This window comes from Camelina sativa, chromosome 16 (assembly GCF_030686135.1).
Source record: "Camelina sativa cultivar CO46 ecotype springtype chromosome 16, ASM3068613v1".
Classification (NCBI taxonomy): domain Eukaryota; kingdom Viridiplantae; phylum Streptophyta; class Magnoliopsida; order Brassicales; family Brassicaceae; genus Camelina; species Camelina sativa.
In genome coordinates this window covers 27,146,573-27,168,800 of record NC_141895.1, presented here as the reverse complement: position 1 = coordinate 27,168,800, position 22,228 = coordinate 27,146,573, and the positions used below count along the sequence as shown (strand labels likewise).

Here is a 22,228-nt window from a genome sequence, read left to right as displayed (position 1 = left end):
TTATTGTGCCATATATTATTAAGGATTTAAGGTTTTCTTAGACTATGTACATTGGTTAGTCTTTCGTCAAATTTCTCATTAACAAAAAAATATCTATATATAAAATAATAATTTTTTATTATAAAAGTTTCTCAAATATAATTGAGAATCGTTCTCACCTTTTATGAGAAATTCTCATAATAAAAAAATATTATATTATATTTTACTATTTCTTTTTTAAGTGAGAAACTTTTTGTGAAAAACCTCTAATGCACATGCCTTTATGTTGTTGGTCTTTCAATCATACACTAATATTTTCATCCATTTTAATTTTTATTATAAGTATCGTTTAAAACTATCTTCCCACATTATTAAAAAAAACAATAAAAAAATTATTGTAAATAATACTCTACATATTGGTTTCATTATCATAACATTTACATTAAAAACATAAACAATACTTATTTTAAAAAGTTTTTGCACAACACTTAATATAAAATTTGGGGAGTAGTAGATATTTGTTGCTCATACTATATATATGTATATATATTAAATATTATACTTCTTAGCATTTATGTGCTAGCTACTTCTGTAGGTGATTTATTCGACATTTAATACTCCTTTTGTTTCATATTAAGTGTTGTTTAAAGATTTATCACACATATTAAGAAAATCATTAAATTTTCTATTTTATCCCTTATTACTTTATTATACAATTTTTATATTGGTCAATACATTAAATTAGTAGGGATAAAATTGGAAAATTTACCAAACATCTATATTGAAAATACAAAATGATACTTATTTTGTAACAAAATTTTCAGTATAAAACAACACTTAATATGAAACAGAGGGAGTAGAAAACTGTATTTGCTACAAAAATAAAAAGTAAGAAAATCAACAACTTTGTAGATTGTTTTATTTACTTAAATGTGATGATGACTGATTAATTATTTAAAAGACATTGAACGTGAATTAAAACTTTTTATATAAAGAGTCAATTTTATAAATATTATGCTTCCTCAACACTTAAAGGTAATATAAATATATCATTGTCTCCACAATTTCTGCATTAATATATTTTTCATGATTTCATTGTAGTTGTAGATAAGAATTGCTTGGAAAACGTACGTACTTAGTGACCCTACTGAAATAAAAAGCAAATTGTCCTTTACTGAATTAATAAGTTTCGGTGAAGCTACCTTCTTATTACCGGGCGTCTCCTCCTCTCCTGTGGGTTCCCTCCCTTTCCACACTGTTGTGTTTTATATTGCACACTAGTAGTGTATGTTATTTACTTGTCTTGTATATATCATTTTAAAACTAATATATTTTCCTTCTTCAGACACACCATCTTTGAATCTTCACTAGTATTACATTATGTTTATTGTTTTGTCATATTCAACGATTTTGTTAAAAGAAGACTTTATTTTTACCCCCATTCAATACTCGTCAACTACACAGACACACACCACTATACATTTATTCAGCTGTGTATATATATTGTGCTATCTCCCTCTTTGTTATTGTATTTCAGTTTCTGATTCCTCTTTCTAGACAAGAATAGATATAATAAAGACTTGACCTTTTTTAAGTCTTTCTTGGTGTTGCTACTCTGCAAAATCTTGAGGTATGTCTCTGATTCTTACATGGGTCGATCATAGAAGCTGGATAAAATCATAAAGTTTTCACCTTTATTTGATCCTATCAATGTGTTTGTTGAAATGTCTGAATGAGAACGGTTTTATTTAGCGTCGGCTACAGTAGTTGGGTTTGGTGATGATAGCAATGACTCAGTTAAAAAAAATGAATATATTAATGATAGTTGTTTAGAAAAAAGATTCGTTTGTCAACGTTTTTGATATTGATCTGAATTTGATGTGTGTTGCAGGGGATTTGTATATTGGTATATTTTGGGAGCAAACAACTTGAAGAGATTATATATTCTTGTTTGTTTTATCATGGGGCTTTCTCTTTCCTTGCTCTTGTCTGCTTGGAAAGAAGTCGTGACGACCCAGTTCTTCAGTTTCAAGAACCCTGTCGAGAGTTTTCTTGAAACCAGATCTTTTAGCTTCAAATTGAAACAAGGAGTCTTGACATCAAGAACCAACAGTTTCAAGAGTGAGAAGCCGCCGAAAAAGTCTCCTAAGACCGGTATGGAGCGGTCTTTGAGCTTTAACAGCTGGAAGATTCCAACAGATGTCACGGCTGAACCGTTGAACAACAAGGCTGATGAGCAGATTGCCGAAACGAAGAAGCCTGCTCGTAACAGTTTGAGCGGAAGAAATTGCGAGAGAATCCAAATAACAGTACCCACGATTACTCCACCTAAGCCTTTTGTGTTCTTCTCCCCTAGACCTGTCACAGAGCTTGACGCAGCTGCAACTACCCTACAGAAGGTGTACAAGAGTTACCGGACAAGAAGGAACCTAGCAGATTGCGCTGTTGTGGTTGAGGAGCTCTGGTGAGTCACTTGATAATCATCTATCTGTCTATCTGCTTTGCTAGTAATGGTGTTCAATCTGTTGACACTAATCTGTTTTGTTTCTTCAAATGTTTCCTAGGTGGAAGACTCTGGATGCTGCAGCTCTGAACTTGAGCTCGGTTTCCTTCTTTGGAGAAGAGAAACATGAAACCGCTGTTTCGAAGTGGGCACGAGCTAGAACACGAGCTGCTAAGGTTTGACACCATTTCCACAAGTTATATTATCTATGTTTCGAGTCCATAAACTTTTATCTCTCTTTGCAATGAAAACTGATGTGAATCCTACTTTTGTATGTCATTTAGGTTGGAAAAGGATTGTCAAAAGATGAAAAAGCTCAGAAGTTAGCTCTTCAGCATTGGCTTGAAGCTGTAAGTCCTCATATTTGCTTTGTGCATTGAAAAAATCTTCCTGTTTTGTGGATTTAATCTAACTTGAGTATAACAGATTGACCCACGACATCGTTATGGCCACAACTTACACTTCTATTACGATGTCTGGTCAGCAAGCATGAGCGCACAACCATTCTTCTACTGGTCAGTCTAATGACCTTCTTTATTTCTTTTTGACAAATGAATATGTTCTGAACTCTGTTTCCACATAATTGAAAATGAAGGTTGGACATTGGCGATGGAAAAGATGTGAATCTTGAACACCACCCAAGAAGTGTTCTGCAAAAACAGTGCATTAAATATCTTGGACCGGTGATTCTTTTTTGGTTTCACCTGCAAAAAGTCCATGTCTAGAATATACTTATCTTACTCAACGTTTGTGTTCTAAAACCTGCAGCTGGAGAGAGAAGCATACGAAGTGATAGTAGAAGATGGGAAACTAATGAATAAACAAAGCATGACTCTGATCAATTCAACAGAGGAATCGAAGTCGATTTTTGTACTTAGCACCACTAGAACTTTATACGTTGGGCAGAAGAAGAAAGGTCGTTTCCAACACTCCAGTTTCTTGTCTGGAGGTGCCACAACTGCTGCAGGAAGATTAGTCGCCCGCGATGGGATCCTCGAGGTGTGTTCCTATTCAGTTTGCTTCCTATCTTGAATCGCTTAGCCTTTATGTTGAGGAGCTAACAAAACACATTTTTGCTCAGGCTATATGGCCATACAGTGGACACTATCTCCCAACGGAAGACAACTTCAAGGAATTCATAAGTTTCCTGGAAGAGAACAATGTTGATCTCACCAATGTTAAGGTAAGGAAAATAATTCTTTGTTGCATACATATGCTAAACATGAGAAAAATGGTGTGTACTCAATTATCTTAATCTGAATGCAGAGATGCTCTGTGAACGAGGAATACTCGTCATTCAATTCCAGTGGCTACGAAGAAGAAGAATCAAAAGAAAAGGAAGCAGAGAACAAACCAGCAGAAACCATCATTACAGAGGAACAAGAAGAAGAGAAAGAGAGAGAAAGACCGGTGCTTGAGCTTGCAAAGAGGCTGTCTTGCAAATGGAATAGTGGGGTTGGTCCAAGAATTGGGTGTGTCAGAGATTATCCAATGGAGCTTCAGTCACAAGCGTTCGAACAAGTCAGTTTGTCTCCTCGGATTTCGCCTGGTTCTGCACGTTTTCCATCACCCTACGGTCCAATTCCTTCTCCAAGGCCTAGTCCTAGAGTAAGAGTCTCTCCACGCTTAGCATACATGGGAATCCCAAGCCCTCGAGTTCAAGTAAACTGTTAGGCCTTTTGCTCTTAACTTAATTCACCAGGAAGTGAATGTTATGACCTGTAAGCTAGTAACGTGTGAGAAAATCATTCTCTCATCTTTGTTCTTTAGTTCATGTCACAGAAGTTTTTGTGTAAGTCCCTTTGGGTGTTTTGTCCCTTTTAGATGGGTGCATTGTAACTTCTGGTTTAGGTGAATCCCATAGGCTGTGTATTCATTAGGTAAATTATAAACAACTTTTTGTATTAGTAGTGTACAAGTGTTGGATTTGTAACCTCGAATAAATTTTGTTAAAAATATTGAATAATTTTCCATCTGAAAAATTGATCATTTATTTTAAGAAGTTAAGAGAAACAAAAAATGCGCGAGTTTTTGGACAAGAAAAACGTGTAAGGGTTTCAACAACAAAATCATCCTCTCATCTTTTAAGGGTTTTTTTATAAACAGAAAAAAAAAAAAAAAAAAAAACGTAATTGTTTTTTTTTTTCATTCAATAATGCATCCCCATCTAAGAGACTTGACTTGACTTTTTTTTTTTTTTTTTGTCGTCTGACTTGACTTTTCATGGGCTCGTGTGGTCTTTTAAACCACCTATTTGATTGTGAACAAAAACGTGGATAGGGATCCCTTTGAGATTTTATGATAAGCACAAATTGAGGAACAAGCTTGGCAGCAGCTCAAATATAAATACTTGCGGATGTGTAAGTGTAATTTACATGAACTCTAACATCTTTTAAGCAACATGATTAAGTAGAGATTCTTTGATGAACGACTTCCTGAAGTCCTGGTCTTTTAATTTGGTGATTAGATTTCTCTCCCTTTACCTATAAACTTCTTCTATGTGAGTTATCTTTCTGAAGTTTATTTGAGATGTCTTGATGATAGACTAAAAACATATATTTATAGGCGGATGGAGAATCTAATTCCTCTTAAGAGTTTTCTAAAGGTTTAATCTCAACCGTCCGTTAAAATAGAGATTGAGTAGAAAAAAAACTCATTTGTTACTTATTTAATTAACAAATAACTATAAGACCACCTAACGGAAACATAGATTTAAATAAGACCAATGTTAGAGGGTATAAATGCTACTACAATTACTAAGAAAAAAAAAGAAGACAACACAAAAGTAGTTGCCCACTTAATGACTGTTTTAGTTATATGTCTAGTAGTGTAACCATTCCTAGCTTTTTAGGTAGGCATGAACAAAATCAAACCGTAACCATATTTCAGACTGTAACCAGACCGTATCCGAACCGTAATCAGACGTAACCGTATAAAATGGTTAAAAACCGTAACTGTTAACCGTAAATATGTAGTTAAATTATATTAACCATAACCGTTAATTAACCGTAACCGTATCAAAACTGTTGGTTAACCGCATAGTTAAACCGTAATTTGTTAACCGTAATCGTTTTAAAAATGTAATAAAATATACTAATAATTATTTATTTAATATGAATAATATGATATATAGAAATATGAGTACACTAAAAAAACATATTAATTATAAATAAATAATATCATCAAATAATATTAACCGTATCATATTATCAAATAACCGTAACCATATATAACTGTAACCGCTTCAACCGAAACTATATTTAACCGTAACCGCTTCAACCAAAACCGTATTTAACCGTAACCGCTTCAACCGGAACCGTATTTAACTGTAACTGTTTTACCGTAACGGTTATGGTTAAGGTTAAACAAAAAATTTAACCGTAAATGATGGTTGATAAACCGTAACCGTGATAATCATAACCGTAGTCATGCCTATTTTTAGGCCTAATCATTCCACCAGGATGTGAAAGTACCTGTCGAAGTGATATACAGTACTTAGGAAGACTAACTATTTGGTGAACAATTCTAGATTTTATAAATTAACATTAAACCAAAAATGAACGTTTAGAAAAACAAAACAAATTACCTTTTTCCAGTGATATAGTTTAAGAAAAACACACACAAATGAACAATAAAACCAAACACAACTCTCGAGTTTCGAGAATCAGGATCTATGGAATTGTGGATGGAGTAGATTTCAAACTCGTACTATATTGCAGTACATGATTAATAATTTGGTTTGCAGTTATAAAATACTGTAGTAATCTTCCCTCGTATTTTGCACTTGCATTAAGTGAAAGCATGCGTGCCGTTGACTCAAAACCAACCCAGTCTAGGAAGCGAACTGTCGAAGTTTTCATTTCAAACTGCTTTTTAAATTAAAGTTCGAGAAGAAAAGATCTGACACATGGGCTATTTCTCTGAACTGAGTTTTTATAATCTGGGCCAATAACCATTGATCAAAACTGTCCGATCGCGACAATGTTTGGAAATTAATTATGGTATATAGATTGAAAAACTAAGAATAAAGTATTGTAGTTTGCACAAAAAAAAAAAAAAAAGTATTGTATGTAACTTACTAAAAACAGCAATATAAATTGTAAAATCAAGAGCAACACATATTTTGGATGGGCTTAGTTGGTCAAATGTCTAGCGACTTTGATCTTTAAGATAAGATGTTCTATTCTCCCAAATATTTTCGTTATGACTTCTTAATTCTTATGCACTCGGGCTTCTTCTTGTAGAGTTGCTAAACAAAAAATATTTAACAAAAGAATATCTGTATATTTCAAATGGTCACCAAAAAATTTTTTTTAAAAAAAAATTTGCGTAGAAAAATAAAAACATATTTAATCTGTAATAAAAAAAAATTAATCATAACATAATATGGATGGAGTGGATATTAGGCACATAATTTAAGTGTAGGAAAAATTCTTAAACTAGTTATAATTACGATTCTGTTTTTTCAAGAAAAGTTTAAATAATATGTTTAAAAATATTTTTTTCTATATAATACTACTAAGTTCTGTTAGAGAGGTTAATTAGACAAGTCATAGGTCTAATTAGTACAAATCACAAAATCCAAAAGGGCATATGTATATAGCTTTTGAAAGAGAGAATGAGTTTCGTAAATCTGATTGCAACATTTTGGGGAGTTCAAATTTCGAATCCAATGATATAAGAATAATAAAACAAAACAAGGCATTACATTACATTACATGAGTGAGTCCTGTGAAAAGATAAAAAGAACAAAAAGCCTAATCTCTATATAATAATAATATATGTAGATATATATATATACAGTTAATTTATTGTGCCTTTTCATGGTTTCTTTTACATGCCTGTAACTCTGAGAAGGACACAGACACAGTTGTTTGTGTAAGTAAAATAAGTGTGAAAACACAAACGAGAGACAAAAGCCTAAAGACTCGAGCAAACTTTATTATATTTTATTATTTGGTCCAAATATTTGGTTCTTTGCTTTGGTTTGTTCAAATTTCAAAAACGTCTCTTTAACCCACCACTCCCTCCATTACCACCACATCTTCACGTTCTCCTATACCACTCTCTCTCTCTCTCTCTCTCTCTCTCTCTCTCTCTCTCTCTCTCTCTCACTCTCAAGCTTTCTACATACCTGAAGAAAAGAAAAGAAAAACCTCAGATTTGTCTACGAATTCGAGCCGTAAAGATCGAAACTTTAGCTTTTTTTTTTTCATCAATGGGTGCTTCAGGGAAATGGGTTAAGTCTATTATTGGTCTCAAGAAGCCAGAGAAGGATGAAATCGTTAGTGACTTACTTCAATTTCTTAGTTTTTTGTTTTGTTTTGTTTTGTCTCATTCAAAGGTCAAAGCTTAACAGAGAGTACTCTGTTTTGCAGGAAAAGGGTAATGGGAAGAACAAGAAATGGAAGCTATGGAGGACTACTTCAGTGGATTCATGGAAAGGTTTTAGAGGAAGACATCGGTCTGAATCAGAAGGTCTTGATTCTTCAACTGTTTACTCTGCAGCTGTAGCAACTGTTCTCAGAGCTCCTCCTAAAGATTTCAAAGCTGTCAGACAAGAATGGGCTGCTATCAGAATCCAAACGGCTTTTCGTGGATTCTTGGTGAGTTTATTTATGAATTGAATTGAGCTGAGTGAACAAATCTGAGGGCTTTTATGCATAATTAATTGATTTTGAATTTGGTGGTTAAATTAGGCGAGAAGAGCGTTGAGGGCATTGAAAGGGATAGTTAGGTTGCAAGCTTTAGTGAGAGGGAGACAAGTGAGGAAACAAGCAGCTGTAACATTAAGGTGCATGCAAGCTTTGGTGAGAGTTCAGGCTCGTGTTAGAGCTCGTCGTGTGAGGATGACTGTTGAAGGACAAGCTGTTCAAAAGCTTTTAGATGAACACAGGACCAAATCTGATCTTTTGAAAGAAGTCGAGGTTCTTGTTTTTTTTTGTTTTTCTGTGCTCCACTGGTTTAATTCATGTCAAGATTGTTTCTTGTTTTGACATTTGTTAATACTCTCAGGAAGGGTGGTGTGATAGGAAAGGCACTGTAGATGATATTAAGACAAAGTTGCAACAGAGACAAGAAGGTGCCTTTAAGAGGGAACGTGCATTGGCTTATGCTCTTGCTCAAAAGGTAAAACTAACTCTGTCCACACTAAGCATCTTGTGTAAGTTCATCTCTGAATCGAAATTCCTGTTTTGAGCAGCAATGGAGGGCAACTCCTAGTTCAAATCTTAAGTCAAACAGTTCAATCTCATATCTGAAAAGCCAAGAGTTTGATAAAAATAGTTGGGGATGGAGTTGGTTGGAGCGTTGGATGGCTGCTAGGCCATGGGAGACTAGACTTATGGACACTGCAGATGCCTCTGCCACGCCTCTTCCTAAGCATTTGAAATCCCCTGAAACCGCGGATGTTGTTAAAGTCAGAAGAAACAATATGACCACTCGTGTGTCTGCAAAGCCTCCTCCTCATATGATGTCTTCAAGTCCTGGTTATGAGTTTAATGAGAGCTCTGGTTCATCATCGATCTGCACTTCAACCACACCTGTTTCTGGAACCACTGGCCTTGTTTCAGACAACTCTAGCAGTCAAGCAAATAACAAGAACAAGCCTAGTTACATGAGCTTGACTGAATCAACAAAGGCTAAGCGAAGAACCAACCGTGTTCTTAGGCAATCCATGGATGAGTTTCAGTTTATGAAGAACTCTGGATTGTTTACTGGTGAATTGAAGACTAGTCCTGCCTCAGATCCTTCCTACGTTAGTTTCTCCAAACCACTCGGTGTTCCTACTCGATTTGAGAAGCAGAGAGGGTGAAGTGACCTTCTTAGGTTCATGTCACTTGTTTGATGGAAGTTTCAACAGCTTGTTGTTGTCTTGTGTTGTGAGATATCTCTGTGTATGTTAATTGTTCTTTTTCCTAATGAAACTACATTGGAGTTTTGAATTTAAATATAAAAATTGCAGTTTCGCTTTACTTTCATTACGAAACTCTTAAGTTTATATCATCACTTAAAAGTTTCAAGAATCAGAATCTTTTGATGGCTCTGAGCTTAACACCATTCTTGAAGCTGAGGATTATACCATAATCAAGCTGCAGTGGTTTCTCCATTTCTGGTGAATGTCTGAAAATGTAATTACGGTAGAGATGAAGCAAGGTGAGTTTGATCTCCTGCATTGCAAATCTCTGTCCAACACAGGCTCGTGGACCGATGCCAAATGGGATGAAAGCGTATGGATGCCTAAGTTTCTCCTCTTCCCCATTCGGATCAAATCTTTCCGGCCTGAACTTCTCCGGCTCTGGAAAGTTTTTGGGGTCCTTTGCTAGAACTCCTAGTGCCAACCAAACCCATGTACCCTAGAAACAACAAGAAGGTAAGTAATAAAGTATATGTGCTGACTATATAAGTGGTTTGATGATGGAGAGTGCTGACTATATAAGTGGCTATGAGCTTACCTTAGGGAGTAAGTGACCTCCTATCTCCACTTCCTTTGCCGTTTCCCTTGCAACTAAAGGGGAAACCATATAGAACCTCATAGCCTCTTTGATGACCTATAGAGGAGGAAAAAAACTAAAACATCCATAAAGATTCTAATACCATTTCAGAAACTCAACTTCTTGGTTTTGTTTGTTACTAATGTAGCACCTGATCGAGGTATGGAAATTTGTATTGTAAGTCATGAGCAGTTGGGATCAGATCGCGGTCTCCGAACCCGTCAATCTCTTGGAGCAGACGTTTCTCAACTTCAAGATGACCAGAGACTAAGTAGAGAACAGAGGACAACGTGAAAGCAGTGGTTGCAGAGCCAGCAAGAAGATGCTCATAAGTCACAGCACTAATATAATCTGGCGTGAAGATGTTTTTGGCGAAAGGATCGGACTCTGTAGCTTTCAAAATCAATGACAAGAAGTCTTTTGAGTCAGTTTCTGTATCCTTGGCTCGCTTTGACACAATCTCATTAAGTTGTCCACTAAGTCTTGCATTAGTCTTCTCGACTCTCCAGTCCATTGTTCCTGGTATCCTCTTCAGTACCTGCCTGACTGGCTCTTGAAGAATCGGAATCAGTAAGCCTAAGATGATGGAGACTGATCCAGATAGATCCATCTTGAGCTGCGTTGTAGAGTAGACATGCTGGTTTATAAAATCAGTCACCTCTACATCTTTGCTTGGTTTTTTCCCTGAGAGGCCAAAGTTGACTCCAAAAGCAGCTTGTCCGATGATATCCGTGGTTAGCTTGAGGAAAAGGTTGGAGAAAACGATATCTCGCGGTTTAGAATCAAGATTATGAGTAGCAGAAGTGATGAAATTGTGCATTGGGGGGATAAGACTGGTCAAATGTGAAGGCTGGTATAGAGATAGGATGGTGTTTCTCATCTTAGACCATCTCTTGTCCCTGTCAAAGATCCATGAATCATCATAAGTGGTTATAGAAACAGAAGCACACATAGTTTTTATAAAAGCATGTATGTGCCTACCTAGTGAAGAAGAGGCCTTTCTTGTGAAGTGGAGAGGCTGAGATTGGAGAAGGAATGCTTCTGTTTGGAATATCTTTGAACTTCTTTATCCCAACTTCTCTGCAAAGCTCTGCTTCTGCTATTATTATCAGCGGTTGTCTCCCCATCTGAAATCTGCATTTTTTTGTTTTGTTAAGTTGAATTTAACTTTATGTACTTTTAGTTTTCCCACATTTGATGTTATCAGCCAATAGCAAGCATAAGAGATGACCATATTTTGACAAAAAAAAAGAAAAAAAGAGATGACCATATAAACCAAACTGAACCAAGTATTAACCAAAATGTTCACCTAAAATCAAACAGAAATGTGTTTATAATCTTTTTGGCTTCATTATTGGAAGAAGAAAAAATACTTGGTTAGTTCAAATATATTAATTTTAGTGTTTTTGAATCAATTCCAACTTGTAAATTAACCGAATATATTAATAATTATATATGTTTGAAAAACACAAGTTATTAATTTTTTTTTTTGAGATAGTTGTTTTCCTTATTTTAAATGAAACTGAATCTAAACCAAAAACTACATCAAACCGAACAAACTAAATTACAAATGACTTTTTTCGATTACATAAAAACCGAAAACCTAAAAGGCTAAACTCTAAGCTCTAAACTCAATTGTACTCAAAACAGAATCAAGTGAGAGAGGTACCTGAAAATAGGGCCATACTGCTTAGCAAGAACAGAGAAGACGTCAGGACCATACTTAGCCATCAAGGGCAAGTGACCAATAAGAGGCATAGCGTTTGGACCGGGAACATTACGTACGGACCAGGATGGTCGGTACAAGTAAACCACAACCACAACCGCTGCAAAAGTCAAGAATGCAACAAGAGCTTCGTGTTGTATCAATAATGGATCAAGAGCTTCCCACCATAGATGTTGCGTCTTCATTGCTCTAACCTCTCTTAAAGTTCTCTCTCTTTTCTTATTTAATGTTGTGTGGGTTTGTTGGGTGATTCATTAACTTATAGAGGGATTTATATAGTATTTGATGTGCTTTTGAAAAGTGGGTTCTACATTCTTTCCACTAGCCCACTTTTAGAATAGCTTGGGACTATTTTGCAAGAAGACAAAATGCGTTGAAATTTTTAGTCATTCTCATCTCTCTCTACTAGAGTAATAATAAGTATTAAGTACTATGGAACGGCAGGGACATGGTTTTGATTTATACGTTTTTCTCATGTCATTTACAGTAAAATCTCTATAAATTAATAATATTAGGACCATGAAAATTTATTAATTTATAGAGGTTTTAATTTCTCGATAAATTAATAATTATTAATTTATAGAGAAACTTTCCTAATTTGATTTAAAAATATTAAAAATAAGATTCAATCGTTACAATTAATATTTTTATAAATTCAATTACAAAGAAAATAACAATTATCATGTTTTAAAGATATAAAAATCTTTAAAATAAACTCTAGTAAAAATTAATGTGTATATATATACATATATTTAGATAATTTTATGTAATTATTAATTTATATTATTGATGGGACCATATATTTACAAAAGATTTTCAAAAAATTATTATCTTATTATATTATCGAATAGTTTGTAAAATTACACTAGTCCCAATTTGGGACCAGAGAAATTTATTAATTTATAGGTATTATTAATTTATCGAGTATTAATTTATAGAGGTTCTACTGTATTTGTATTTACATTTACAAAAGAGAAAAAAAACACAATTTAATTATGTTTAGTATTTCATTCGAAACTATATAATTATATTTAGTATTTTACTGAAAAGAGAAGAATACTCTTTTTTTTTTTCTTTTTTTGTTAAAGCAACCATCTTACTCTCACTGTAAAGAAAAATGGAATGTGGTTACTAGAAAGTAGAAAGAGAGACTGTTGTTGATAACTGGAAATGTATGGACCAAATTAGAATAATTCAACTTTTACTTGTGTGCCGATGGTTTCTGGAAATGTAATGACCTTACAAGTGGCATGGGTTGGATCATTCAACTTCAAAGACATATCATATGGGTGTACATGGTTGTCAATGGAGGATTTTTGTAACATCATATTCGAACTCTGGATCGGATAAGAATGTTAAATGCAGCCCCTTTTTAGTGAAGATATGATTATGACCTAGTAATTGAATCAAATAAATACGATATAAATAGAATGAGTGAAAGTGGAGTCTGAACATCGTTTAAACTATATCTTAAAAATAATATGAAAGACCAATGTTTGTAATAAAATGAAACCGAGCAAAAACTAAGTGTTAGAAAGATGCTAGCTGCGTGATGTTCCAATTACTGACTACTCTGCATCCCAATTTGTGTATCATAGCCACACAATTTCTTGATTATTTTTATTTGGTTTAGGATGTTATTTGAAGAACTATTTAAAGATATATTTAAAATTAAGTACAGAAATCAGTTTAACAATTTTTATGCATGATGTTTAAGAATCTTTATAATATTTTAATTATACAGAATCTAAATGTTAAAATTTTAAGAAAATCATTGAATAAAAATATAATTTGAGAATCCGGTCATTTTGACCAGTCTCCCACCCATCGATGTATATTGTTGTACTGCCTGGGCTACTGGCAAGTGCTTGTATGTGTCAAGAGGGGTTTACCGTCAATTGGGGTAAACCACGCTTCTACTTTTGGTCTCCTTTTTCAACTTTTTTCTCTCTCTTTTAAGGATCACCAATTTTTTCTTCCTTTTTTAGTTGAAAATATTATTGATGGTTCTTTGTACTTTAATGGGATAGGGGAAAAAATTAAATATATATGGAGGGAGATGGTTTCGGGTTTGGACTTTGGAATGTTAACCATACCTGATGACGGACAAATTTGATCATTACATTACATTACATTACATCACCATCTTTTTCGGTTTCTTCTTTTCCTATCATAATGATATTATATCGTTATCTTAGTTTTGATATTAGGGTTATTAATTTATCTCAATTTTGTGTATTTTTAAATTCACACACACACATATATTTTTATTTTAGTTTTTCGAATATCTACTTTCGTTGTTTCTAAATATTTTGTATTCTTTGTTAAATATATAGATGAGTGACTATATCACACTAAAATTTGATCCGCAGTACATTGTAGAAAATTTTAGTTTCTTGTTTTCTATGTAATGATTTACTATTTTTAGGTTTTAAACTTTTAATCTAAATCTTATTTTTCTACATTTTACTATAATCAACATAGTTGAAAGTTATATATATTTGTTGAGATGATTTTATTTTCTTTTGATTAAAATATATATTTTTTTTACTTTTAAGGTTATTAAATTATTTATCATGTAAAATATGTAGTTATTGTATGTTTTTTTTTATTTTTCATGTTTCAATGTCTAATATTTGGAGTCTATGAATCGTTAGTTTGATTTTAATCTGTTAGTTCACTTATATTGTAATCAAATGTGTATATGTGTATATTTAATTTATTGTACATATCTCTATATATTGAAGATAATTTCTTAAGTTATATTGCGTTTGATAGAAATACTAAACTAAAAAAACAATTCACGAAATAGTATTTAAAAAAATTAATAACTAATTTCATAGTACAGTACAACCTCTATAAATTAATATTCGATAAATTAATAACCTATATAAATTAATAAATTTCTCCGGTCCCAAGTTGGGACTAGTGTAATTTTGAACATTATTCGATAAAATAATAAATTAATAACTTTTTTAAAAATCTCATGTAAAAATATGGTCCCATCAATATCATAAATTAATAATCAAATAAATTAGTATATATATATCTAAAAAAATCTAGTGAAATATGAATCTATTGTTTTTTGTTCTTGAATTTGCATTCTTGTTGGAGATCATCTCTAATCTTTCTGACCACATCAAAAACTTCTGGTGTTGTCTTCTAAAATCACATCCAAAAATTGTAGAGAGTTCTTGACGTGATAATTGTTTCCTTTACGTGTAACTGATTCTAAAGGTACCGTCATATCTTCTTCAACTTCATCATCACCTTGAAAAATAGTAGCGGCAATTTCTTCTAAACTTTGAATTTCTGATAAAAAATTCTCTTCATAAATCAATATTTTATTAATTTATCGATAAATTAAAACCTCTATAAATTAATAAAATTTCATGATACCGACCTTATTAATTTATAGAGGTTCTACTATAATATGGTTAATTTATGTATCATTGTAACGTTGGTGAATCAGTTTCTGGTTGAAGGTGTCATCGATCGACACCATAAAACTGGTTAGAGTGAGTTGTGATTTCAAAATTGCTTGGTTTGATCAGTTTGGTTTGGAAAATTCTAGGACTCGATAAAAAAGGTGGAAATTGACGTTTTATATTTGATGCAATTTCTATCTTCAACTTTTTTCGTTGTGTTTTCTATGTTAAGTTGTTAACTACATCAACACTCTCAAACAATATTATACTCCCTTTGTTTATTTGTCATTCTAGGTATAATTTTTTGATTCATTTTATTTGTCATTCTTGTTTTTCAATGTACCTTTTTAGCAACAAATTATCTCATTTATCTCTTACTAAATAAAAAAAATATCAAATACTTACAAATTTTAAGAGTCAAATAAAGGTATAACGGACTATTTCTCTATTTTCTTAATATATGTGAAACAACTTGAAGTGTACAAAAAACAGAGGGAATAGTGTTTTATTCATCAGAGCATGAAAAATGTACAAGAACAATACTCTATGCCTTGCGTTGAGACAAAACTAAAAGTGTTACATTAAAAGACTCTTTACATATGTATATTATTAATAGAAACACTTTTAATATCTGAAACTCTCTTCCCAAACAAAGCTTAAAGAACGCTACTAAATTCAGATATTTTCCTAAATGTTGAACGCAATGAGTAATAAGGTTCGTACACACAAGCTTGATACTCAAATCGCAGCTCGTCTCTCAAGAGGGAATGACATAGGGAACATAACAATTAAAACTGTCAAAACCAAATCAGAGTGTTTTTATTCATTGAAAACAAATGTACAAAACAAACCACACTCAATGCCTTCATTGAGTAAAAACCAAGAAAACAAACAATCCAACCTGTAAATAAAAGTGGTAGCAATTTCCACAACTTAGACAAAGTAGACGTGTTAAGCCGTATAGTCAAGGTTCTGAACCAAGAAACCCCATTTGATCAACCATGTCATGTAGATCTTGACTGTCCCAATCCAAAGGTGAACCAACCAAATCTTCCACTTTAACATCCAAGTCTACCTCTAGATTACCATCTTCCATCATCACATTCATAGCCTCCAAACACTGTTCCTCCTTAGTAGGCATCAAATTACTCGACTCGTTGTCGATAGCTGCAGCGAGTAACGTCTCCATATCATCCTTCATTCTATCAAACCCCTGATCATGTAACAGATTCTCCTCCACAGTTCCCAAGCTTGGAGTAGAAGTAAGCCTCCGTTTCCTCCCGACATCCAAACCAAACATACTCTTCTTCTCTTTACTCATCAACGCAAACTGCTGAACAAAGTTTGGATTGTTCAATGCCTTGGCGAGGAACGTCATCATTTGCTGCTGTCTCTTCTCTGTAACTAGCAAACGTTGTTCCATCGCTGCAACTTGGGTCTTGGAGCTGTGTTGCTGCTGTCTCAACCTAACTACCTCAGCTACAAGAACACTATGATCCCTCTTCAGCCTCTCTACCTCCCCATCGAACCCGTATTGCCCAACCTCAACACAGGACATCCCTGATCCAGATCCTGATCCTTGCTGGTTCACATTCTGCGACCCCATGTTTCTCCTTCGTTTGATGTTCTTTAAGAGATGCTTCTGTCCTGCTAAAAACCCTTCATTCGCAAATTCCCACCTATCTGGATCAATCTTTCTGAATCCCTGCAATCAACACAAAAATGGAAAAGCTCCATCAGCTACTGAACTTGAAGCAATCTCTTTATTTCACATTTCAAGATTCTATTTTTCCTACCAAAACCAGAGGATCCAAGATCTCTAGCTACAGTTTCAACTTCAAAAGCAGAGGCTTGAACAGATTTTAATGATTCAACCACTAATTCATCAGTTCTACAGAGACCCATATGAATTTTAGTGGCTTAAAAGCTAAAAGAACTAACCTTTATAGCTGAAGACTCATAGTAAACCCATCTAAAGAAATCCAAAATCGAGATTAGAAACAACAAAAAAACAAGAAGAAGAAAGATGATAAAACATAGCAAAGAGGTATACTTACATAAGTATTGAGCTGACGGATAAAACTTGAGAAATTGCCATGCTTGAAGTAACGAGGAAGGAGAGTTGTTGAGAACTTATGAGAATCCCACACCACAAAGCTGTTACGACCATTGCTCCACGAAACCACCGTGTCCGTCGCCGGATCCTCCACCATTTCGTAAGTCTTGGTCAGAAACGGCGGTGGCCCTGTTTCGTTCAGCCCTTCCATTGGTCTCGGAGACGAAGATGATCCAACCGACGACGAAGCAGCTGCAGAACCGGCAAACGTCACCGTCTCTTCCTCCATTTCCACTTTCGGTTGCTCCATATTTTTCCTTACTTATCTCGAATCCATAGCACAGAGTTGCAAATTTGAAACCTTTAGAGACACACACACCAATGCAGATACTCAATAGTTCTATGGGTTTTGTTGCCAAAATTAGAAGCTGGGTTTTTGGGTTAAGTTTGTGCTGATCTGAGAGATGAAGCGTGGAGGAGAGAGAAATGAGTTAATAAGGGGAGAGAGGAGAAGGTTCTAGAGACAAAACAAATAGAGATCATCTACTTCTTTCACTGTATCAAAAAAAGCTTCTTTGACATTTGTCTAAGCACGTGGCGACAAGACAAGGTTCCAGAAACTTCTTTACCTATCTAGAATTTCATTTTATCATATGGGCCTCACACATAAGGGGCCTTTTTAAGAAGTATCATGCGATTTACGATATATATTTATTAGGTCTTTAAATTTATTTTAATCGTGGGCTTCCAGGAAAAGCCCAGTAAAATGAAATAACGAGTACGACCCAAGGGTGTTTATGTCATTTTAGCTTCAAAGGCGACCTACATATCTCGTGCGTGTCTTCACCTGCTGCACAATTTTCTCTCTGACCCGAGAACCAAACAGGTCTCTCACGAACGCGTGATTTTTTTAGTGTTTTTGTTTTTTTTTAAAAGACTTTAGGTAATAAGATTAGACGGTTCTTCTTCCCCAAACACGAAGAAGAGTCTTTTTTTTTTGTTTTTTAATTATTTCCGATATAGATCGAGCAAGTTCCAGTTTCGGACATTCACACCAATTTTAAGACGCAACGTAAAGGGAGAGATTTGATTGATGGCTTGGAGGCGCATCATCACCAAGGTTTTTCTTTTTCTCTTTTCCTCAATTCGTATGCAATTTTAATACGGAAAGGTTTCGAATTTATTGCTACCATTTTCTGATTGGGTTTTATCAAAAGATCTTTGTGATTCAGAAGCTAAAAATTGATCTTTTGCAAACCCTAGAGGCTCTAAATCTTATCTGGCCTCAAAATGTTTAGTCTTTTGTAATTTCTCCTCTCCTGGGATATTGCTGTTTTATTGATTTGATTGCCCAATTACCCTAATTTTGAAACGGAGACTATAAACTTTTGATTTTTGTGATTGTAAGTTTCAGAATGGGTAGCAAGATTTGACCTTTATTGAAGACTCTTTGGTCTAGTGTTATTTTTTTGAGTTTAGGATGAGTAATTTAACTTCATTACCATTGATTCTCTTCGTCAATGACAGGTTTCGAGTCATGAGCGTGAATTGAGCAGTTTAAGAAGCTTACTTGTCAGAGCTTACTCTTCACTGCCCAGAGTGGGAGTTACTAGAGGTACTTCTTTTAATTGTATCTATGAGTAGTTTTTGTTGTTGATGGATTCTGTTTAGAAGCCTTTATATGTAAATTGGTTGTTTTATCTATGTAGCTGTCGGTGATGGTGGAGCTTCTTTACCGCAAACGAGATTTCAATCAAGTTATGTTGGTAGCTTTGCTCGGAGAGTGCGTGACAGAGAGGAAGTTAATGAGGTTGCACATCTGAGAGAACTTTATCGAAGAAATGACCCTGAGGCTGTTATCAGAATGTTTGAAAGCCAACCATCCTTGCATGCGAACGCCTCTGCGCTGTCTGAATACATTAAGGCATTGGTCAAAGTTGATAGGTTGGATCAAAGTGAGCTGGTACGAACATTGCAAAGAGGTGGGTAAGGAGGGAGATGCGTCTCTTCTGATTATGAATGGATATTATCCTTAGTTTTTATATTTGTATTTGCAGCTTGTGAGCCATTTCTCTATACAATATTAGTAAATGTTTGTATGCCGCTTTTATAATGCAATTTATATTTATTACGTTTAGGTATTGTTGGTGCTTCAAGGGAGGAAGAAACTTTTGGAGGTCTGGGGGCTTTTAGAAACTTAGGGAAACCAACAAAAGATGGTGTCCTTGGGACTGCTGCTGCACCAATCCATACGATATCCACTGAAAGGACTCACTTTAAAGAACAGCTGTGGAGTACAATCCGAACTGTTGCAGTTGGGTTTTTACTCATTTCTGGTATTGGAGCACTTATCGAGGATAGAGGAATTGGCAAAGGTAATTTGGTTGTCTGATCTTCAGTGCTGCAATAACTCTGTTGGATGACTTTGTTCTGATTAATGTATGCTCAATATATGTTAGGACTTGGTTTACACGAAGAAGTGCAACCTAGTATGGATTCGAGCACCAAATTTACTGATGTAAAGGGTGTTGATGAAGCAAAAGCTGAGTTAGAGGAAATTGTGCATTATCTGCGTGACCCCAAGGTAAAATTCACAGTGCTACTGTGTTTGTCATACTCGAATATAAAGTTTTTCTAGTAATATAAATTCTAAAGCATGATTCATGTGAAGTTATGGTATGGACCTTCAAATCCATCTGTTTGATCTGTATTCCCATAAGTTTTTTCTTAGAGTTAGTACTGTTTTGTTCTTTGGCCTCACTCTGTCATCTTATTTTTTCTTTGTTTTGATTTTTATTACAGAGGTTCACTCGTCTGGGCGGAAAGCTTCCCAAGGGTGTGTTGCTTGTCGGTCCTCCTGGCACAGGGAAAACTATGCTTGCTAGAGCTATTGCCGGAGAAGCTGGAGTGCCTTTCTTCTCCTGCAGTGGTAGTGAATTTGAAGAGATGTTTGTTGGAGTTGGAGCCAGAAGAGTTAGGGATCTTTTTAGTGCTGCAAAGAAGTGCTCCCCTTGTATTATATTTATCGACGAAATAGATGCTATTGGTGGAAGTCGTAATCCCAAGGACCAGCAATACATGAAGATGACATTGAACCAGATGCTTGTTGAGTTGGATGGGTTTAAACAGAATGAAGGTATTATTGTGGTCGCGGCTACAAATTTCCCAGAGTCATTGGATAAAGCCCTGGTTAGACCTGGGAGGTTTGATCGCCATATTGTTGTACCTAACCCAGACGTTGAAGGCCGACGCCAGATTTTGGAGTCTCACATGTCGAAGGTAACTTCACATTATGCATTAGACGAGCTCTGGTTTTTGTGTAATGGTGTGAGCTTTGTGTATGGAAATTGTTCAGTAAATTAGGTAAACTTAGGTACACGGTAGACCCTAGAGGCTAGCTAGCATTACCAGAGCTTTAGTTATAACAGTTTGATACTTTGGATATATAAGTGAGTAAATCCCGTCAGTGTTTGATTTCTTATAGCATCAATGGCAAGAATTCTGAACTGTTTGTTGGCTTATGGCTTGTCTTCATTATGCGTTTTCAGGTACTTAAGGCTGATGATGTTGACTTAATGATCATCGCCAGAGGAACGCCTGGATTTTCTGGCGCTGATTTGGCGAATCTGGTCAACGTTGCTGCTCTTAAAGCTGCCATGGACGGTTCGAAAGACGTCACAATGTCTGATCTTGAGTTTGCCAAAGATAGAATCATGATGGGAAGTGAGCGTAAATCTGCAGTTATATCTGACGAGTCAAGAAAACTGACTGCTTTCCATGAAGGTGGTCATGCCCTTGTTGCCATCCACACAGATGGTGCTCTTCCAGTCCACAAAGCAACCATTGTGCCTCGTGGTATGGCTCTTGGCATGGTTTCTCAACTACCGGATAAAGATGAGACGAGCATTTCTAGGAAACAGATGCTTGCTCGGCTTGATGTTTGTATGGGAGGCCGGGTTGCTGAAGAGTTGATTTTTGGGGAAAGTGAGGTAACTTCAGGTGCTTCTTCTGATCTCGAGCAGGCAACTAAACTCGCGAGAGCCATGGTCACGAAATTCGGTATGAGCAAAGAGGTTGGTCTTGTGGCACATAACTACGACGACAATGGTAAAAGCATGAGCACTGAGACGAGGCTTCTCATTGAGAGGGAAGTGAAACTTCTTTTGGAAAAGGCTTACAACAATGCCAAAAACATCCTAACAGTTTACAACAAAGAGCTTCATGCCCTTGCAAATGCTTTGCTTCAGCATGAAACTCTGTCGGGTAAGCAGATTAAAGAAATGCTTACAGATCTCAACTCTCCACAGCTGCAAAAGCGTCAAGAAGTAGTTGCGAAGCAAAGCAACCCGGTTCCTCCATCAACCCCTAGCTCAGCATCATCAGCAGCTGCAGCAGCCGCCGCAACCGCAGCTGCCGCCGCAGCAGCTGCTGCAACCGCCGCAACCAAAGGTAAAGACATGGCTCCTGTAGGGTCTTGAAAATAAATTAAAAGCCTTTAGTAGAGAAAGCGTTTTTCTTGTATTTGTGTATGTTTGGGGTAATTGAATTGGGAATAACTCTATATTTTGAGAGTTTTTAGAACCAGTGAGAGAGTCAAGAGTATTAAGATCTCAAGTTTTTCAATGTCTCAAATCTCACAACACACGGAATCTCGCTGTGAAATGGTATGTGTTCTCTTTTTCTCTTAAATGTTACTTGGAATCTCGTGGGATGTTATTTTTTAAGTTTGGCTCGTGCAGTTTCAGGTTAACATTAATGCTAAAAAGCCTGCTTGTGAGACTTAATGCAATAAATTTTATAACCCATCCCTACTTTAGTAGTCTATTCTAATTACTTCCTTCTCAAAGCACTTGATACTGTTCTATTCTGTAACTATGGGGTTTGCAAAAAGAAATGAAAAATATGAGATAAACTGTTTTTTCCATAATACTAACACTGAATAGGAAGGATAATTAATTAGTTTATCAAAAAACCAAAAACAATGCTACAATACTGCCTTGTGAATTTTCTAGCGACATTTTACAATACTGGTTATTAATATCT

At 35.1% G+C, this 22,228-nt stretch overlaps 5 protein-coding genes across 7 annotated transcripts; 3 read left to right on the top strand and 2 right to left on the bottom strand.

Moving 5' to 3' along the window:
* The first annotated feature begins 1,082 nt into the window (after positions 1 to 1,082).
* On the top strand, positions 1,083 to 4,464 carry LOC104752252 (IQ domain-containing protein IQM4). Its single transcript, XM_010474343.3, has 9 exons — positions 1,083 to 1,609; positions 1,871 to 2,443; positions 2,544 to 2,658; positions 2,767 to 2,832; positions 2,909 to 2,997; positions 3,078 to 3,165; positions 3,251 to 3,481; positions 3,564 to 3,665; positions 3,749 to 4,464. The coding sequence occupies exons 2-9, from the start codon at positions 1,941 to 1,943 to the stop codon at positions 4,154 to 4,156; spliced, it is 1,602 nt and encodes a 533-aa protein (XP_010472645.1). The 5' UTR covers positions 1,083 to 1,609; positions 1,871 to 1,940; the 3' UTR covers positions 4,157 to 4,464.
* A 2,886-nt stretch (positions 4,465 to 7,350) lies between these two features.
* LOC104752250 (protein IQ-DOMAIN 6) lies at positions 7,351 to 9,462 on the top strand. The gene is made up of 5 exons (XM_010474341.3): positions 7,351 to 7,766; positions 7,861 to 8,088; positions 8,182 to 8,409; positions 8,498 to 8,611; positions 8,685 to 9,462. The coding sequence occupies exons 1-5, from the start codon at positions 7,701 to 7,703 to the stop codon at positions 9,294 to 9,296; spliced, it is 1,248 nt and encodes a 415-aa protein (XP_010472643.1). The 5' UTR covers positions 7,351 to 7,700; the 3' UTR covers positions 9,297 to 9,462.
* LOC104752251 (cytochrome P450 711A1) lies at positions 9,427 to 11,950 on the bottom strand. The gene is made up of 5 exons (XM_087491220.1): positions 11,645 to 11,950; positions 10,957 to 11,109; positions 10,127 to 10,874; positions 9,937 to 10,032; positions 9,427 to 9,837 (listed from the first exon to the last, which is right to left on the bottom strand). Exons 1-5 carry the CDS (start codon positions 11,884 to 11,886, stop codon positions 9,508 to 9,510), a joined length of 1,569 nt encoding a protein of 522 aa, XP_087347346.1. The 5' UTR covers positions 11,887 to 11,950; the 3' UTR covers positions 9,427 to 9,507.
* Positions 11,951 to 15,924: 3,974 nt separating this feature from the next.
* On the bottom strand, positions 15,925 to 17,779 carry LOC104752248 (heat stress transcription factor A-2). 2 transcript variants are annotated; one of them, XM_010474340.3, is made up of 3 exons: positions 17,187 to 17,779; positions 17,071 to 17,101; positions 15,925 to 16,834 (listed from the first exon to the last, which is right to left on the bottom strand). In XM_010474340.3, exons 1-3 carry the CDS (start codon positions 17,297 to 17,299, stop codon positions 16,094 to 16,096), a joined length of 885 nt encoding a protein of 294 aa, XP_010472642.1. In that variant the 5' UTR covers positions 17,300 to 17,779; the 3' UTR covers positions 15,925 to 16,093. The 2 variants fall into 2 exon arrangements, with proteins under 2 accessions (XP_010472642.1, XP_010472641.1); XM_010474339.3 differs by lacking the exon at positions 17,071 to 17,101 and having other exon boundaries at positions 17,187 to 17,742.
* Positions 17,780 to 17,924: 145 nt separating this feature from the next.
* On the top strand, positions 17,925 to 21,990 carry LOC104752247 (ATP-dependent zinc metalloprotease FTSH 4, mitochondrial). Of its 2 annotated transcripts, none has more exons than XM_010474338.3 (7): positions 17,925 to 18,305; positions 18,713 to 18,800; positions 18,895 to 19,167; positions 19,324 to 19,560; positions 19,645 to 19,769; positions 19,988 to 20,464; positions 20,734 to 21,990. In XM_010474338.3, exons 1-7 carry the CDS (start codon positions 18,279 to 18,281, stop codon positions 21,661 to 21,663), a joined length of 2,157 nt encoding a protein of 718 aa, XP_010472640.1. In that variant the 5' UTR covers positions 17,925 to 18,278; the 3' UTR covers positions 21,664 to 21,990. The 2 variants fall into 2 exon arrangements, with proteins under 2 accessions (XP_010472640.1, XP_087346729.1); XM_087490603.1 differs by having other exon boundaries at positions 18,300 to 18,588.
* Positions 21,991 to 22,228: the final 238 nt, after the last annotated feature.